Below are 20,614 nucleotides of genomic sequence, written 5' to 3'. Positions count from 1 at the left end.
AACAGAGAAAAATTGTTCCCATTGTTTTTTTGTGTGAGGGTGATTTTTTTTAAAGGACGCAAACTTCAAGATGGAACTTGGCAGAGCAGGAAGGGTAACAGTTACAGGGGTTGAATAAATGATTAGGTCAGGAAAGACAAGGGTTTTTATTGTTTTAATGGAACAGTAGACTGCAAGACTGTAGTTGAGAGAGGCTCAGGATGGCATTGTGTTTTATGATCTGTTACAGAGGAATCAGCTGCATGGATCAATCATAACCCATGCTTAAACAATCAATCAATCAATCAATCAATCAATCAATCAATCAATCAATTAAAAAAGCTGAGAACAGCTATGAAGGACACTACAGGATTAAATATCACCTTTGCTTATATGATTAAATTATAAGTATTATATTTTAAAGAAGGTTTAGAATCTTAAAAAAAAAAATCTTAATTGGAAAATTAATGATTGGAAAAATGTTGCCTGGTCTTTTTCCAACCTTTAACTGTACAGTTTTGGTGAACCTGTCTCCATTTTAGCCTCAGATTCTTGTTCTTGACTGGTACCCATTGTGATCTTCTGCTGATGCAGCCCAAATGCTTCAAGGATTCAACATGTTGTGATTTCTGAGATGCTTTTTTTGCTCACCACGGTTATAATGAGGGGTTATTTGAGCTATTGTAGACTTCCTGTCAGCTCTGTCTGTTCTCTGCCCCCCCCCCCCAACATTTGATGTGAACATTAATTGAAGCTGTTGACCTGTATCTGCATGAATTTATGCATTGCACTGCTGCCACATGATTGGCTGATTGGATGATTGCATGAATGAGCAGGTGTACAGGCATTCTTATTAATGTGGCTGGTTCGAGTATACCTTGATGCATGCTAGTATTTTAACAGTAGAATGTAAGTGTAATTCTCTTCAAGTGCACAGTACACTTTCATAATCTTATAGTATTCCTGATTATTGAACCGGTAAAAAAAAAAACCTCTCTATCAAACTGACATGAACTACGTATGAAAATAAAATGTGAGTGTATTAACTTTGACTTGATTTCAAAAGGAATGACAGTCCCATCTCACTACTGGGAGAATTGGTGGTTTATTTGGAGGGTTGTAGTTCTGAGAAGGATTTTTCCAAACTGCCTCTCATCACCTCTTTTGAAACCTGTTGAGAAGGAAGCACAAACCAGCCTTCACATTGAAATTATTAGAAATGATTAGAAGTACAAAAATATATATTCATTTTTTTTTTCTTGTGTAGCAGGTCAGCAAAAATCCAATTAGAGGGGGTTTACACACAGATAACATCCTACACACAGGCACACGCACACACACATACACACACACACACACACACACACACACACACACCCACCCACACACAAAACCCACTGCTTGACTCCCAGACTATCACCCCACTTGCCTTCTCTGGCTAAGGACAAGCCACTGGTTATTTTTAACACTCCTATCATCTCCTACAGAGAGAGAAGGAGAGCAAATTACAAACCTGGAATTGGGAGAGATTACTGGTGAGAGAATGACAGAGAGAAAGACAACAAAATACAGAAGATAGAGCAAGAGCAGAAGAGCACAGGACAATGGGTTGCGTTCACTGGATTCATCTGCTATGCAGGTAGTTCAGATGTTCAAATCAGATTTATAATGCTGTATAATTGAGTTTTAGCATGCATACTGACATTTAGCCATTTTATACGATTTTGAACTGCACTGTTCTTGACATGTCACAAGCACATATGAGGTGAAATGGACAGTTACAGTAAAACCCATTTCTATTTATAATTAATAATTACAGCCCGAGTGTTTGCACTTGCTCCAACTCTCGCAGCTGGATTATTTGCTACATCGGGAATAGAAATATCCTTGTGTTTAGTACCAGGACCTTCTGTTCTTCCTATCGCCACCTAACACTTGTTTCAGGCTAATTAGTGCTAAGCTTAGTGTTACAGTGCTTATATCACTGTTTCAGCTCTTTTACCAGCTCTGTGTTTGGACTGTATTCCGGTTCATTAGCTGGTTTTTTTTGTCCTCCATTCCAAGAAACCAAAATGTTTCTTTTCTGTTTTTGTATCCTGTTTATTGTATTTTTCCTCACTTAAAACAGAAATACACACATATTATGTTTTCCATAGTAAATATGCCATTATTTTTAAGACATATTCCATATTAAATAATCTCACAAAATAGTTTACTTCTACTAGCAAACGTCTCAAAATGCACTACGATGCTTGAAAGTGGATTAGCATCCTCCTCTTGATTTTTAAGAAATGTGGATTGAGAGGATCGTGACGAATTGACTTTATATTCTCCTGCCAACAGAGTATGTTGAAAAGTTATCTATAGCAGGCGTTTACATTCACTTCAAGGAATTTCAAAGGGAATGTGAATGAATTAAAAATAGTCACCTTACTTGTCCACATTATTTCTACCATTAAAATCACATTTCTCGTGACCTCTTTCATCATCACCATCTTAGAAATTTTTCTGTGAATCAGATCAAGATCTGTGTTTTCAGAACAAGGGTGGTTAACCAATTAGTTGAAAGTGATCATAGGACTGCCTTTGCCCCAAAGTCTCAAAAATCAGCTTGACTATAGTTTAAATGCTGGAGAGTGAGAGGAAAGGACGCATGTGTGTCTCAGTGCTCGCAAACTGAAGTGCTCTTACATGCTCTCAATTAAAGATGGTATTTAAACATCATAACATCTGTAATTATTTGAGTTTAATAGGCTTGTTAACAAGCAAGTATTATACCTAACTGTCAGGTCCACGCAGTGCACAATCTCCATTTCCCAGAACACACTGTGGCTTGTTGTGAGGTAAACGCTCAGTTTTGTCCCATACACCTGAACTTCACCAAGCCTTATTCTGCCGTGTTTGATGTTCTGGTTTTCTGACTTTTGCCTGTGTCATGATTCTCGCATTTTGCCTTTGCCTATTTAACTCTGTTAGTCGATCACCTGACCATGATTCGATTTGATTCATGATTCTGGCTTCACGATTCGATTCGGTTCGATACCCAGAATATTTTGAACAAAATTTGAATGAAGAAAAATGAGTAATTATTATTTTTTTTAAATTTCTGAATCATAAAAAAGAACATTTTTGTCTGTATAAAACTAAATAATAAAAAAAAATTGCAACAAGCAGAGGTTTAATATTCTAAACAAAATGTACTACAATATCTGAAAAATAAATAAATCAATGTGTAAATGTTCCCCAAAATTTAATTTTAATAAATATAGTTGCTGACCTGGGGAAAATGATCACTTGATACAAAATGAGCTCTGTAACTGTAAATAGAGCTCCAACATCGGCTAAAAGGCCTGAGTTCCAGGACGTCTTTCTTTGGCACTGCAGATTTCTATTGGCACGGGGCTGGTGTTGTTTGAAAGCTGCTGAGGAGTTCTTTTTAACCATTATAATGTAGTTGTCTAACCATATAATGCATTGGGACCTCTGGTGTTCAAACCGAGCAATTTCATTAGATGCATAATTAATAGAACGCTGATCCCACAGTGCACATCGTCAACAAGGTGACACATCATGTCATTTTTTCACATGTATATTAAAGTCCTCATCTCACTTGGTTTTTCTTACACCGCTCTTAAACTCAGAACATTATGAACGATGTATATCATTACAGCTTCTTTTTTTTTCAAAACTAGTTTTGATACATACTTGTTTAACCTGGCCTGTTCATAGTTCATTATTAAATATAATCTTGCTGATTTATAGTAATTCTTATAGATTTATGGCCAATTACTCAATTACTATCGATTGTACGATTACTGTGCTTTATCTTAAATATTTTATTCAACCTTTTAACATACTCGTGCGCATGTGTTTTTACTGCGTCCATATAAACATTCTTTCTTTGTTACTTTAATAGCCTTTCGTAGGCTGTTGTAATCTTTTCCATTAGGATTGTTTTGCTGTTGTTTCTCTGAATGAGCGAACTGCATCAGCATAATATAAGACAGAAATGGCAGGGGAATGAGAGTGTGTATCTGACATAGCAGTCTGCGTAATTATTGAGAGCGAGATGGTTTTCCTGTGGGAGATTACAGTAAGCTGTCTGTACTTTACTAGTGCTTATGCGCGCACACACACACACACACACACACACACACACACACACACACACACACACACACACACACACCCCGTTTAAGACTTCATAAATCATATCTGCCTTGTATTTTTTATCCTCCTGAAGCATGCTGGATGGTGACTTTGTTAGCTGTATTAGCCATTGATTAAAGCTAGCTTTGACAGAACTCAGAACTGTATCTGGCTTTAAGATAACAGGACTCAACAGCAGCTCCACATTTCCATTCATTTTAATTAACTGCTTCTTTTTGCACCTTGGTATTTTCATGATGTCCTGTGCATGAACCAAGACTCATTACAGGGGGAAGAAAAAAGAAGACCAAATTAGCTCAGATCACATGTGCTGATAGGCAATAAATGAAAATGTGTGAAATTATTTGCATAATTCAAGCACTGACCCTTTTTATAATATGCATCAAAAGCACTTTTTGCTAGCATTTGGATATAATGTCACAGTGCTAGATAATATTTCATTGTGTAAAGGAGTGGAAAATGAAAACTGATGTTCAATTAGAGGATTAATAACATCTAACTACCATTTTATACAACACTATGTCCTTTCTTTTTCTGCACCACTGGTGGTTGAAGTGCTTTATTATGTATTAAATTGTAGTGATATAACAAGGGAATAGATAAATAGCATTACAGAAATGAGAGCACAGAGACAGTATGATAAATAAATAAAGCTGAGCATTAATAACATCTCAGGGAATGGATTCAATAGAAATGGAAGATTTCTGTAGCACAACTTTGGTTTAATATATGGTGCATATACTGTAGTATATGTACAGTATATGCCATTGATTCTATACTATATGCACCATATGGGTTGATATGTCTTGTAACCAAACACCACGCCAGATGATTATGTATCACATAATAAAAATGAGAGGGGTTGTTTTAAATGTTTCACAGCCTTGAAATGACAGAAATAATAGTACACATACACTCACTGGCCACTTTCCCTGCGCATTCATGAAATTATCCAATTAGCCAATCATGTGGCAGCAATACAGTGCATAAAATCATGTAGATACAGGACAAGAGCTTCAGTTAATGTTCACGTAAAACTTCAGAATGGGGAAATGGTGGACAGTGACATGGTTGTTGGCTGCGATTTTCACTAACAGCAGTCTACATAGGTGTGTATACAGTAGTTTACACAGAATGGTGCGAAAAACAAAAAAACATCCAGCGAGTGGCAGTTCTGTGGAGAGAAACACCTTGTTGATAAGAGAAATCAGAGGAAAATGGCCGCACCAACTTGAGCTGACAGGAAGGCTACAGCAACTCAAATTACACTCTTTACTGAGCAGAAAAGCATCTCAGAATAAATATATTGTGTAAAACTCTATAGACTGATGTGTGTGAAAATCTCAGGAAAACAGCAGTTTCTGAAATACTCAAACCAGCCCGTCTGGCACCAGTAACTACGCCACAGTCAACAGTCCAAACATTTCCGCTCAATTACCGTGTATGTATATCAGCAACTACTGAAGCAAAGTGTACAAATGCAAAGATTATACCTCTTGTGGGGAAAAAGCAGTCACAGGTAGAAACAATTTGTTGAAGGTTGAGGTTATTGCAAGGGAATAAAAGAGGTTTATTGGGCCGATCTGCCTCACAAACCTTTTCTATAAAGTTAAGAAAACCAACTTTGACTTATGAAATATTTGGTATGCAGATTACTTAACAGAGAACGAGGTAGGCAGATGTGCATAGATGTGGCTGGAGAAATTATTATTATTATTCTGATTATTATTATTATTATTAGTAGTAGTAGTAATAGTATTAGTAGTATTAGTGTTAGTATTAATAATAATATTAGTAGTAGTAGTAGTATTATCATTAGTAGTATTATTAATATTATTATTGTCATTATTATTATTATTAATATTATTATTGTTGTTGTTATTATTATTATTATGACTGGATTGGTATAAGGAGTGATATGTTGAGGAATAGATACTGAGAGTATGTACATTACGTAATTCACAATGTTTCTGAAGCGGATGATTTAGTGGATAATGAATTCTGCGACGATGCCTCCTGCTGCCGCACCACCTGTTAGGCTATGCATCGCTTCGTGATTTTACCCACAATGCATGGTTTGCACGCTAAATGCTCCCCTTCTGCCTCTCGTGTTTAACACCCGGACTAAAGGAAGCTTGACAAAAGACAGACTAAATTAATTGCTGTTGATTTTCTATCCAAATATAGACAGACTTACTTCATTACATAACTAACCATGTAGCTGGATAACATGTTGGGATTTTTGTCTTAAACCTTATCTGCTTAATGGGACACTGCGAGAGAGGGACAATCATTGCTTATGGTTAGATGCAGAATGCGTCATAAAACCTCAGGCTATTTTACAGTGACTGATTAAACACTGTGGTTATGTTTTCTCCATTATGAAAAATGAGTCCATTAATGGAGCAAGTTCCGGCATCTGTCCCAGAGAGGTGGAGACAATAGACCCATCCATCCCCCAATCTCTCTGTCATCACACCATCATTTTGCTTTTGTGCTTTTGGTGCATGCTAGATAGATATTTGAACATATGCCTTTTAGCCTTGTGTAACTATGGACAGACTATTGGGAAAGTACATTTGTGTACTTGAAATTTGTGCACTGAAGATCATGGTCCCTCAGAGTCAGTTACCTGCTTTAATAGTGCGTAACTCATTCAGTGAATCTGCTATGTTAAAGCTAATACCAACTTTATATTAAGAGAAACATAGCTATAATAATAACATATTATTACATAATGAACTAGCACACATGCTTAAATGAATTCAGGAATGATGTGTTCATGAGCAGAAACAATAATGAGGTATGTCATCTCCTTGTCAATTAAAATATCTTCCTCCGTCACCCATGAAGTACTTTTTAATGTTGTTCTGTCCACATCGATGAGCATGCTTCCAAAATGTGACCAAGCAAATGTGTGGCCATGAGCAATAATTATTGATATGAATGGTTCAGTGTCTTTATAGGGCCCTTGAAGAGCTCTACTGTATGCAATTGCTGAAATGAGCATTGAAATAATTTTTAAAACTCACAAGGACATTACAGTGATTATAGTCAAAGTCATTTTAACCTCGGAGTAACAAACAGGGTTGCCAGTTCTCAGCAACATTTCTAGTCTAACTACAGCTCAAAAGCCACACAAAATACTCAAAGCTATTTAAAAAAATCTAGACACAAATGTTATTGGGAGTGTATGCGTTGGAAACAAGTTCATTGTGGTCTGCCATTCCTATCTTTGCTATATAACGTACGATAGAATGGTTCTGTATATAGTAGATACACTGTTAGCACTTACATGTTCCCTTTGTTTCCCATAGCCTGTGTTTTTGGAAATATATTAGATTTAATTTCTGATTATTCGCTTTAAAACAAGATCTTGGATTAAATTAGCCCAAAAGACACCACTTGCTTTTTCCACCTGCGACCTTGTTGCAAAACTAGCCAAATATTGCATCAAACACTGCCAACCTGGCAACCCTGTCAATCAACCATATAAGAGTTTGTTAATCTGAAACAAATTTTTCCATCAGGAGAATTAAAAAATGTAAAGCAAGAGTTTTTTCATGACTATTTATTATTCTAATTATTTAGATTAAGGTAAGGTAAGATATATGTGAGTAAAGGACATAATCGTACAATCAGTGACCCTGTTCCCTCACTCTTTTATCTCTTTCAGAGAGCTGTGGACATGTACGACGGGGCAAGGGTGCCCTCTCCTGAGGCCAGTGCTAATGGTGCCCCGGGTGCCGCCACCCGCCCCAATGGCGACGAAGAACCGGAAGAAGAAGAAGCCGTACCACCAAAGCCCGTGCTGGTGAAGACGGCTCGCCGTGAGATCCTGGACCATGAGAGAAAGCGACGAGTGGAGTTGAAGTGCATGGAGCTGCAGGAGATGATGGAGGAACAAGGGTGAGAATCTGTGTGGGTGCATGTTAGGGGTGTGACTGTTTGCTACTGGTATATATGCTTAGGACTGATACGACGTCTTTGTCAGCACGCATTTTTTTCATATGTTTACATGGATTATTATACATTATGAAATATAACAGCGACGGAGAAAAGTAATGCTGTCTTTCAGGCAGCCAGACAGAATACACACACATACATACATACAGTCCAGCAGACTACGCTAGCTGACTCTACGGTAACAAGTGTCAGGTAGCAAGAAGTGACTACTTATCCAGGGGAGATGTGACCTTGTGTAACTTGTGTGTTTCATGGAGGATGTTGATCAGGAAGCTTTCGGTGTGCATGCATATCCTTGCGAGAGAATTCTATCTACTGGCAAGAAATGAATGTTGAATGAGCAGTGCATTATTCTTTCGCCTGGGCAAAATCTCAGAACTTTGTAAAGGTAAAATTACAGGCTATTTCTAAGGAGTAGATTAATGGTTAAATTGATTCTGGTGAAATTAAATCAGTTTTTAAAATCCACGCACTCCATAATCCATACTACCATTTCTGCTGCTGAAAAGCTCTTTATTTAAGCTTCCCTATACAAAGATGAACTGCTTAATACACCTAATCCATTCAGTCCATCCCAACCCCCCCTGCTTCTTAGAACAGCAGATGGTATGTTCCTCATTCAGAATTCTGGCCATCAGATTGATGAGTGTGATAGGAAGCTGGATGTCAGGGAGTAGAGTATGACCATCTGCCGAGGGGCCAGCACACATTTATACAGGCACCCCATCAAGCAGATTTTGCTTCTGAATATTGCCCTCTAATCAGTGGTTGAATTGAAAATTCATGGGGGATGGTCTGTTTGAACAATCTGAGTGGGGGAGGAAAAAATGTAGAACTGCTGGAAAAACCCATATCAATCAAGTACTTAGCTAGCTAGTCTATTCCAGCCTCAATAAAAAAAATAAATAAAAAAGATACAGATTTATTTTATGAACTTATTATAACTATTCAAATATTAGCCACATTATGTGTACAATAATATTTTTCACTATTTATTGGAACTATAAAGCTTTGCCTCACAGAACATAACTGTATTCAAATTAGTCTTGAGATTGATGTTATTTATAGACTTACTTGTCTTTATAGCTATTGAGATTTGAATTAAATCTATCAAATATAAGTGACAAGTCATGTAGGTTTTAATAAATATAAGAACTATAAGAGGGACCATAAAAATTGCATTTAGTTTTTTATTTAGTCCTGCTCTGAATAAGCTATCTTACATAACAGATGTTTACATATAGTCCACAAGACACAATAAGAACTGAATTTACACCAATGTGTGTTGTTAAGTGGAGGATCATTGACTGGTTTTATGTTTTGTGATAATTGTTTGAGTCCCTTGTTTGTCCTGAGCAGTTAAACTACCCACTGTTCTTCAGAAAAATCCTTCAGGTCCTGCACATTCTTTGCTTTTCCAACATCTTCTGCATATTTGACCTCTTTCCAGCAGCTATATGATGTCGAGATCCATTGTTTAACACTGAGGACGACTGAGGGACTCGTACACAACTATTACAAAAGGTGCAAACATTCACTGATGCTCAAGAAGGCAACACGATACATTAAGAGCCAGGGGGATGTAAACTTTTGAACAGGATGATCTGTGTAAATTGTTGTTATTTTGTCTTCTGTGAAACATAATTATTTGATGTAGCTTCTGAAGGGCAGTACTAAATCATTTGTACTAAAACCTGTTATGTGAAATATCTTAATCAGGGCAGTACTAAATAAAAAACAAAATGCAATTTTTATGATACCTCTTAACTTTTTAAAAATTATTAACATTTTGCATGGCGTATGTAAACTTATGACCTCAACTGTATTACGTTTGACAATTGTGGTTTGTGAGAAAAGGGGGGAGGGGGGGGGGGGGATAGCTATGCGTCATGGACAACTGGAGCTCTGAAAAACATTATTTTTAAATTGTTCATTTCTATTGTATAGATTTTTGTGAACACATTTTACCTTTTAAAAATGAAGAATTTTGCAAAACTGCTGCATAAAATCTATTACATATGAGCCCAGTTAGCTCATTTTAAAGATTTGCACAACAGTTTTGATTGCTATGGTATATTTTGACAAATTTGTTGACTGTTAAATAAATGGCAGAGAATACGACAGTGTGAGCTAGCTTACTAGCAGTGAACTAGCCAGTTACCTAAGGAAGCTAATGCTAATATTAATTAAGAAATATTATGTGCTGTGGTATATTTTGGTTACTGTTAAAGGAATGGAAGAGAATATGATAGTGCAAGCTAGTTTAACAACTAACTATTCAGCTACCTAATGCTAACAGTGCTAAGCAAAATCTTGGCTTTTAATTAGCGAAATAGTTTTGATTGTTGTGGTAGGCTATATTCTGACTAGCTTGGTTACTATTAAATCAATGGCAGAGAATTTGACAGCACAAGCTCTTTTACTAGCTTCTAACTAGCTGGCTACCTAATAAAGCTAATGCTAATAGTGCTAAAGAAACTCATGTTGTGGTATGTTTTAGCTTCTGTGGAATATGCAAGCGTAATCTAGTTTAGCAGTTAACTAGTCAGGTACATAAGTCAGCTCATTATAACAGTGATAAATAGTTTAGATTATTATTATGGTATATTTTTGACAGGGTTGTCTGCTGTTAAATAGAAGGTTGAGACAAATCATCACACTGATACTGGAACACTATTTGCAAATGTGTGCTATTATGCTGTGCTATGGAGTTAGCTGTTAAAAACTACAGAAAAACTGCAGCAAACCTGCATGCCTCTATAATCATTTCTGTAAAGCTGCTTTGAGACAATGTCCATTTTTAAAAGCGCTATACAAATAAAATTGATTTGAATCGAATCGATTTATTCGGCTCCTCAGCTGCTACACACCTGAGCGAAATCCCAGTGCGCCAGGCAACACTGTGTGCAAACCTGAAACACAGATAGAATTAAAATAATGATAATCATGATGTCACGTCACAACAGCATTGATCGAAAGGTGGTATAAAATGGCGGAAGGCTGTTCACTGTAGCTGTGCTGTATCATAATGAGAAATAATGAGAATGTGTACTAAGTTGATGAATTTTCCCTGTAGAGTTTTACTCCAGAGGCTTGCACAAGCGAACCGTGTTTGGAAATGAGACCTCCAAATGTCATTCATGAAGACCTTTTAATTAACGCTTCGGCACTTTGAGTTCAAGGAGCAAAAAATATATATAAAAAAATTGTGATGTAGGGGATGGGAAGGGTGTGTGTAGCTTAGATTAGAGTGGCAGACCATGCCATAAAAAATTTAGTCTCCCGGGTACTATTTGAACACACACACACACACACACACACACACACACACACACACACACACACACACACACACGCAGACACAGAAATTTAATCCCTGACATATTTGTATTTTTCCAGACTCGGGTGTCCTCCCAAAACACTACAGCACACACACGCACACACACACACACACACACACACACACACACACACACACACACACACACACACACACACGTACCGTGTACTGTGACTGCAGCCAGAGGGCATTCATCATCAAATGTGTTTTATGGCATCTACACCCTGGGAGCCAATTAGTCATCTGCAACTCCCCTCCTCCCATCAGCCGGTCTACTTGCCCCTGCCCATCCCAACACACACACACACACACACACACACACACATGCAAACATAGATCAGCCATGGCGTCAGATGGAGGAGGAGGAGGAGGAGGGTGGATCAACTGAGAGGAACAGAGACACTTGGATATTTATTACATTATTATTATTTATTATAAGAAAATAAATAAAATTTACAGTGTCTGTATTTTACTAGAGCAATGTTATTGGAAAGTTGAAACAACAGTTTGTCAAGTTTACTGTAGCACTTACAAATGCTGTTATGATAATTACATTATCGACTTAAAGTATGATATATGGACATGACCTCGATATTGCCCGTTGTGTTTGCATGCGTGTTTGTTTATATATAAATGAATGTCACCTACATTTGAGCCATTCTTGCTGCTTCTGTCCTCTCGTCTGCTCTAGGGCTCTCAATTTAAAATTCAAACTTCGAATATTCCTTGTAATTAAGATAAAACTGCACATTCTGCACATAAACTGTAAAATGTGTGTAATTAAAACGCAGCTTAAGAAGCTCAATCCCCGACATTATAGACTATTATTTGAAACACTAGAACTTTTCTTTCTATATTTCTTCTTAAAAAAACATAGTGCATTGTTAATATCTTGTGTGTAATTATTTCAAGAGTATGTTTTAATTCAAATGGGTGCTCGTGCTTGCTACACATCTTACATCTTAATGCATGCAGTTTTAGTGTTCATACGTGCATTTTTATCTTAAATTTGACAAATATTTGAAGTTCAAACTTTTATTTGAGAGCCCTAGAGCAGACGAAAGGACAGAAGCGGCGGTAATGGCGAAAATGTTACATTCCTTCTTATGTAAACAAACACAATGGTCGATATGGAGGCCAGCAAAAATGATCAAGGTCATGTCCATATATCGTTCGATAAGTCATTAACATAATTATCACGACAGGCCTAATCACATATGCTACACATGCAGTAAATAGTGATGCCTTTAAACAATATTGGAATATTTATTTCATAGTAGTTAAGCAGTAGTGAAAGACGGGGGGGGCGGGGGGCTTTATTAACTTCCAAGAAGGCTTTGGGTAATGGACTCAGGACAGGCCAGGACATGGTGTCCTGATTGTCTTTGCCAATGCAAACTGATCAGTGCTTCTGTCTTTTATTCTGCTCCATTCCTCATTTTATAGTGTGTGAGGGATAGATTCTGAACAGACCTTTTTGTGGACTTTATCGCACTGGTGGACACACACGCACACACACTATTAAAATGTACACACAATCTTGTCTGTATAGATATAATTATAGATATACTGTCGGTACAATTATGCATATGACTGTAGGCAGGAAATCTGACTTGATGAGAAACATCTTCAGAATGATAAAATCTAATCACTACTTGTACTAGATTATTGAATGACTTGACTTACTGAAAACTTGAATAAAATCAGACTGCGAAGTGCTTTATTTCTGAGTTGAATTGAAAGTCTTTATTTATTTATTTTGTATATTTTTTTACTTCACAGTATGAACTATGAAGTATATCTTACTGCGGTATATCCAAATTTATTTGCCCGGGTGTATGTAAGAGAGAGAGAACGCTGCTTCGTTGAATATAAAGTGCATGCTTTTTAATAAAAGGTGGATTTCAGAGCTTGTTTGTGAGCAGGTACGGATGAGATAGAACGGACTCACTTCCTCCCCTTTTAACTGCATCAGATCCACTCGGAATTGCATTCTGTGGCTTATTGAGCAAGAAGAGATAAACCAGCAATAACACACACACACACACACACACACACACACACACACACACACACACTGGCTGGCAGTGGTAAAGGTCTTCTGCACGACAGCTGATAAATCCTGGTATTGTTGTAATGGATCCCTCGTGACCATCAGCACTGAATGCATGGTGGTTGCCCTTGGTTACTATGATCACGGGTAAAATCGTGTTGTGTGAAATGTGTATGTGTGTGTTCAGCTAGTGCACTCTCACACTTAATATAAAACACGTTGTTTATGCACCACATAAGAGCTAGTTATTCACCACTCTTCACTACAGCAGGATCCAAAAGGCAAGGCTAAAAAATAGTAATCATGTTAAACAGAAAAGTTGGGCATACCTTTATCCAGCTCTATTGTTCAAACCACACAAAACGAACAGTTCTCTTGTTTGTTAAGACTATTTACTTCAATTTTCTCCTCCAAAGGCACTTGTCAAGAAAGTAATCCACCTTGTGGGCATTCATTACACTTATGGATATATCAGTCAAGCAGTCTTAAATAAATCAGCCCCAATTAGGACTTTATCAAGTGTAAACACGCTGACATTTTGGCAACTGTCAGAAATAAACAGCCTGAAACTACAGTCTAGGCTAGAAAGCGATCAGCCCCAGCCTTCACTTCTTGCCATTTTGTATATATATATATATATTTTTTTTTATCTATGCGATGGTGCTGTCGTTCTTCAACAAACGTCTCCTGTGATTTTCACACACAGCATTTTCTACAGTTTACACAGAATGGTACAAAAATAAAAACAAAAACACTCAGTGAGCAGCAGTTTGTGAGAGAAAAGTCGGTGGCAAAAGGCTATGATCATTCAATAAACAACTCTTTACAGTCATGTTGAGCAGGAAAGCATATCAGAGCACATCAACCCTTGAGGACGATGGGCTATACTAGCAGAAGACAAGGTATACAGATGTTATGTTCCTAATAAATTATTATATTTATATATTTATATTAACTTATATTATGTTCCTAATAAAGTGGACGGTGAGTGCATATTTGTTAAACATGCGCTCAAGGTTATTATTTAAAAGCAGGCGCGACAATAATGATCACGCATAGAGAACCACACTGATATCAAGTGTTGGTCGTTAAGAGGTAGAATAAATAAACACTGTGCCCGTGTGTTGATATTTGAATATATTGAAATACATAGTTTTATGTCAAGTTTTTAAAAATCCAAGCAAAGGGTGTACAAACAGGGTATTTATTGTTCTATTTTCATACAGGTGCTGGTACTTAGTACATATGAGTACCAGCCCACTTCAAGCACTGGACATGAAGCTTTGAAATTGCCTTATATTGAGGGCAAACAGTGTGACAAGAGGCCTTGGCAGCTTCAACAGCACAGACAGGACACGCTGCTCTGATTTCATTTTCTGGTAGCGGCATGCTAAACTAAATTGAAAATGCCGCTGTTTGACATGGCGAGTCTGCCGGTTGTCAGAATGGTGCCATTTGGGCCTTGCCATGTTTATGAGTACTGTTTGAGCACAACTTGCCCTGCAGGAATGCCAGTTTGGGAAAGCGCTTTCTCCTATTTTGTACAATCATGAGATACGGACGGGGGCAGGAGAAGCTGCTTGATCTTCTGCTTTTCTGTAAGCATTACTGTAGACTTCACTGAATATCTCAGATCTCTGAAGTTTACTGAGGATGTGTCCACAACCACCAAGGCATATTTTATGTAATTCAACAGGAAGCAGCTGTAAGGCTTCATTTATTTTATCTCAGAGTTTTCAGAATGTGAAAAATAAACTTCAACTATATTCAGGGCTTAGTGATCTCAACCACTTTTTTTTTTTTTTTTTTAAATCACCCAATCAATCAGCTCAAAGGCCAGTAAAACACCCAAGATGGACAGCAGAGTGCAATAAGTGATACCATATTAGTACAATTGGATACAAGGCAGAACTCAGTGGTTATTAGAGTTGTTACGGTTAACATGTAAAGCCACATTTTTCATATTAGCAGAGAAGACTATTTTTTTAAATACAAAAAATGGCTATTGACATTAGCTAGGTAGCTGGATTATATTTCTTATTGTAAGAAGATACCGTTGACCATATTCCGTTTGTAAAACATTTCAGTGCCTTTGAAAAGGTTAATCATATATTGAGATATCGGGTTCAATTTTTTACGTTGTTTTTTTAAGACATAAGCTACGTTTCCATCCAAGGATTTTTTTTAGCAAAAAAGAGGTGTAACGTGCTGAAATGTTTACCGATATAGCCGATCGAAAAGTAAATCATTGACAGAATTTTGACATAATCTTTTTTCGTTTAACGGTAGCACATAAATTCTATGGTGATATTTCAAATGTTGGAAAAAAATAAAAAACTGTTTGGAAAGCCATCCAGTGCACCATAAACCTGTGGCACAAGATGCACTAAGGAATTACGGTATGCAATTTCGTTGGCCTTTGCAGCCAGAGACTTTCTGTGACGTGTCTCTCCACCACTACCTCACTGACCCATGGGCTTCGTCGCATAAGGGCAATTACTTGGAGCCCTATCAGACAAGCAACTACTCCATTCTGACTTTTTCTTCTGATATTCATACAATTGCAAATATTTGTGAAATTAAAATGACAGGAAGCTGCCCAGTTTCATTTAATTGTCTCAATACTCTCTCCATTTTCAAAGTTAGTTATTAGTTATAGTTACATATATATAGCACTTCTCTAGACACTCAAAGCACTTTACATAGTATGGGGGGGGGGGGGGGGGGGGGTCTCCTCAACCACCACCAGTGTGACGGCAGCTATAGTGCGCCAGAACGCCCAGCACACACCAGCTATTAGTGGAGAGGAGAAGAGAGAGTGATGTAGCCAATTCAGAGATGGGGATTATTAGGGGGCCATGATAGTGAAGGGCCAATCGCCAGGCCACCGGGGTTATACCCCTACTCTTTTACGATAAGTGTCCTGGGATTTTTAATGACCACAGAGAGTCAGGACCTCGGTTTAACGTCTCATCCGAAAGACAAAGATTTAAAGACATGTGGGACCCAGAAGGTACACAGTTTGCAAAATACACAAAATTATGTATGGAATGGCTCAAGGGCAGATTTATGGAACAGCTTGTTGGATGACGTCATCACACACACAATTTTATCAGCCAATTTAAAAATTTTTAAATTTTTTTACAATTTTAAAAAGCCAATTGGTTGGAAACAAGCAAGAGAGAGCAAATTTTGCAAACTTTTTTTTTTTTTTGCACACTTTCACTTTGTTGATAACAGAAAAGTACAAAAAGTGGATGGAAACTTGGCCATATCACATGGCCATTCAGAACTTATGGTCAATTATTTAGTGGTAAACAATAATGATGTGAAAATGTATTGGACATTTCTTCCATTTTCAGTCGAACAACAATGAAATACTTATTTATCCAGGTCAATATTAAAGTACAGTACTACAAATAAAGTAGCTACAGGTTTAATACTGTTTTTACTGTTGAAAACCTGTATGATTTTTCTGTTAAATACATTTTCCTTTCATTATAGTTCATTATTGCTGTTGTTCATAATTCACACAAATAACTTCAACAGCATATTTAATCATTTTTAAAATTTAATTACCCTTAACATTATTTATAAAGTATTAGATTTGACACTGTATTGAAGGGTTATCTTTGTAGGTCAAAAAAAAATTTCTCTTTGGACCAGAAACTGAAAATGCAGATTTTGACCATTTGGTTGAAATTACGCATCCTTAATCAATATAGTTGTTGTTACTTATATACAGTACATGTGTAATATCATCTACACATTGATAGAACATTGATAGAACACCTGAGCCCAATTATTCAAGATTAATATGCTGATTGGCTCATCTCATGTTTTATTGTGTAGAAAATGACTGTTTTTTTGGCATATTTTTTGAGTCATAACTCGTACAAGCTTAGTCCAATGTTAAATTGAGGAGGTCTTGTGCAAAATAGGTAAAGGGCTGGCAGGTATAGTAATATAATATATTCAGAGTAAACATCACTGGATATTATGGCAAGATTGTCCATCCATCCATCCATCCATCCATCCATCCATCCATCTTCTATACCGCTTATCCTTCCTTCAGGGTCATGGGGAAACCTGGAGCCTATCCCAGGGAGCATCGGGCACAAGGTGGGGTACACCCTGGACAGGGTATGGCAAGATTGTGTAATATAGATATGCATAGGTATAATAGATAATATAGATATGTAATATGTAATATAGATATGCATGCTATACACTACAGACAGGTGAGAAATTAAAGAGAAAACTGTCTTCATAAATCAGTACATAGTTATTCTGACTCATCACAGTTAAAGCTTGGGAACGTTGCCCATGGATTCTCTACATCTAAGCACATTTTTAACATACATGACAAATCCCAAGACGGTGAACTATAATCAGGGTGTGTTCAGAAGCTAGAGGAAAGAGGTAGCTGTTTAACAAGACGGTTCTAAGAACCATATTTTGGTGCATTATTAGGAAACCAAGGCCACACGTACTAAAATATAATGGCTCAGCCATGTTTTTTGTTATTGTCACATAAAACACTGTGGTTGACTCTGGGCAGTGCTGCTGTGCTGAGAATCCGAGAGCAAAAGTGCAACCAGACTCAAATTCTCATGAGATCAGGGTAAATTGTGCTGCCTCAAGTTTTGCCAGTGATATAACAGCAGATATTTCTTGCATCTCCTAATCCCCGCAAATATAAAGTAGTCAGCCACACTAGTACAGCGGTCTATGAACATTGAAAGCACATGCTCTATATAACTCAATGCAGTCATTAATTTTGGCAATTCACTGCATTAATTATAAGCCAGAGCTGTCGAATCTGCATTCCCCTCTCTCTTAATGTCAGCACGTACCATGCCAGACTACTGTGCACTTAAAATGCATTATCCAGAAGAGTAGATCGATATCTGATCTAATAATATCAGGCTGTGAACAGGCGTGTGCATCAGTATGGGTTTCTTGACTGAGAGAATATTTTCCACTCTTTTCTGCTGAAGGTTTCTTGATTTGAGTCACACACACACACACACACACACACACACACACACACACACACACACACACACACACACACACACACACACACACACTGTCTGTCAGTGTAATTTTCGGGCTGCAGTAGCTGGAGGTGTAAGGCACATGACATGTTCTTAATGAACTGATCTCTTTTTGCTGGTGCAGGAACATGCGCTATTCTTTCCCCAGCCACCAAAGATAATCAAATAACAATTCGTATCACATATCAATCCCTGTACCTCTCCCTTTCTCTTATTCTCCCTACATCCCCGCTCTCACTATTCACGTAGACTACACAGTAAGCATTTTCATCGTTCATTTCATTCAGAGGACGCCAGGACTTATAATGTTATTAATTATATGAACATCATAGACTACTTGTTTATTTTTCATTGCTTTTAAAATCGATTAAATTTAATAACGAGCAAGACAGATGTAGACAGTGTCTCTTCATGTCTGATCTGAGACCAGTTGTTACATAATTTTGTTACATATTGCACCATATGCTGCTACACCTGTCTGTCGGTTGCACCATATTGAAACAATATTGAAACCACTTTCTGTTCAGTATGTAATGCACTATACAGTAGCTTAGAAGAATACCAAGTGCATTCTTGCACTTTTCTGGCCCAAGGTTCACGATCTTTGTTCCCACCTGATTGTCTCTTGGCTATACAAAGGAAATTAATCTTTTGAACACTATGACACAATCAGCTTTATAGGAGCATTATATAAAAAGATTCCAACAATCCAGTCTTTACACATTATTCAAGAGCTTCACTCGAATATGAGATACCCTTGCATGTTTTCCAGGAGTCTATGGAAAAGGGTCATTTTAAATGGTTGGTCATTTTAAATGTCAGTCAAGTGGACTCCCAATGTGAAAGGAGGAAGGTCTTGGCCATGTTTAATGATTAAATGTATCAGACTCTCTAGCAAAAGCGAGAATTCTGCTGTGGGATACTGATTTTGACTTGTTGAAGGTTAAAGTCACTTGAATTGTTTTTTTTTTCTTTTCTTCTAGCAGCTAAACCAAGAAAAACAAGAAAATAAATGAGTTTCTTGTTCCATGAAGATTTAAAGAATGATCAGTATCTAATACAAAACCCAGGTTTTTATATGATTACACTAATTCTATTGGTCTATGCTGCAAGGTGTGCAATGTATTTGATGGAAATAGGTAGTATGTATTGTATTTTGTGTTTAGGACTAATTCTTGATGGTTGAAAATCTTTTAATTTATTTTCTTACACTAAGCATGAATTAACAAGCTATTCTTTGTGCTTAAAGAATACCCATAATATATATTGTGACAATTGAGAAGGGAAGTATAGCTTATCTGGGATGGGTTGGCACCCCATACAGGTTGTCCCCCACCTTGTGCCTCGAGTTCCGTATAGGATAAGTGGTACGTAAAATGGAGGGATGGATGGAAGTATAGCATATATTGTGAATTGCCTGGCTCACTGCATAAAGCTTTGGGCTAATGGTCAGAAAGTTTAGTTCAAATCTCATTACCGCAAAGCTTCCACTGTTGACCCTGTCATAATTGAAAGTGAGGCTGTGTGAAATATCAGCAAAATGAATAAATGTAAATGTAATATGGTTGCACACAGATCCACAGTGGACTTAGGGTAAAATGTTTGCTGTATATGTGTCTTCCATAACAGAAAAATAGCCAAACCATGTTAATAATCGATTCTGTTCATTATATCAGTGTTCTACGTATTGCTGCCATATAGGATACAAATGAGCAAAAAATGGCTTATTTACATTTGAACAGAGAAGCCGTCTGAAAGCAATAGTTTCCAGTGAGTGAATGAGAAATTCTCATTCTGTTCCCGACACATCAGATCTCAGGATGCGCTTTCCATGTGGCAAGGTCATGATCTGATCTCGGATCAGACAATGGCTTGACCTGCTCTGCTCTCTCCTGCCGTTGCTGACAGCTGATTCCAGGCACATGAGCACATGAGGCACGTGAGCTGCATGTTTACATGGATGACTTTGACTTTGTCCTTACAGTCGCCTCCTTAGTTAGAGATTAAACTACACAGATGTCCCACTCACAAGGGATTTATTTTGGA

At 37.3% G+C, this 20,614-nt stretch overlaps 1 protein-coding gene across 1 annotated transcript in view; it reads left to right on the top strand.

Moving 5' to 3' along the window:
• Window positions 1–20,614, top strand: part of srrm3 (serine/arginine repetitive matrix 3) — a 92,469-nt gene that overhangs the window by 37,633 nt on the left and 34,222 nt on the right. Inside the window, exon 2 of the mRNA XM_017459445.3 lies at window positions 7,826–8,058. Coding sequence (XP_017314934.1) covers window positions 7,838–8,058 — 221 coding nt within the window. The 5' untranslated portion in view covers window positions 7,826–7,837. The remainder of the gene's footprint in view (window positions 1–7,825; window positions 8,059–20,614) is intronic.

The sequence above is a fragment of the Ictalurus punctatus genome, chromosome 28 (genome assembly GCF_001660625.3).
Source record: "Ictalurus punctatus breed USDA103 chromosome 28, Coco_2.0, whole genome shotgun sequence".
NCBI lineage: Eukaryota > Metazoa > Chordata > Actinopteri > Siluriformes > Ictaluridae > Ictalurus > Ictalurus punctatus.
Note: the sequence above shows the minus strand (reverse complement) of the source record. Positions and strands in the feature narration are given on the sequence as shown.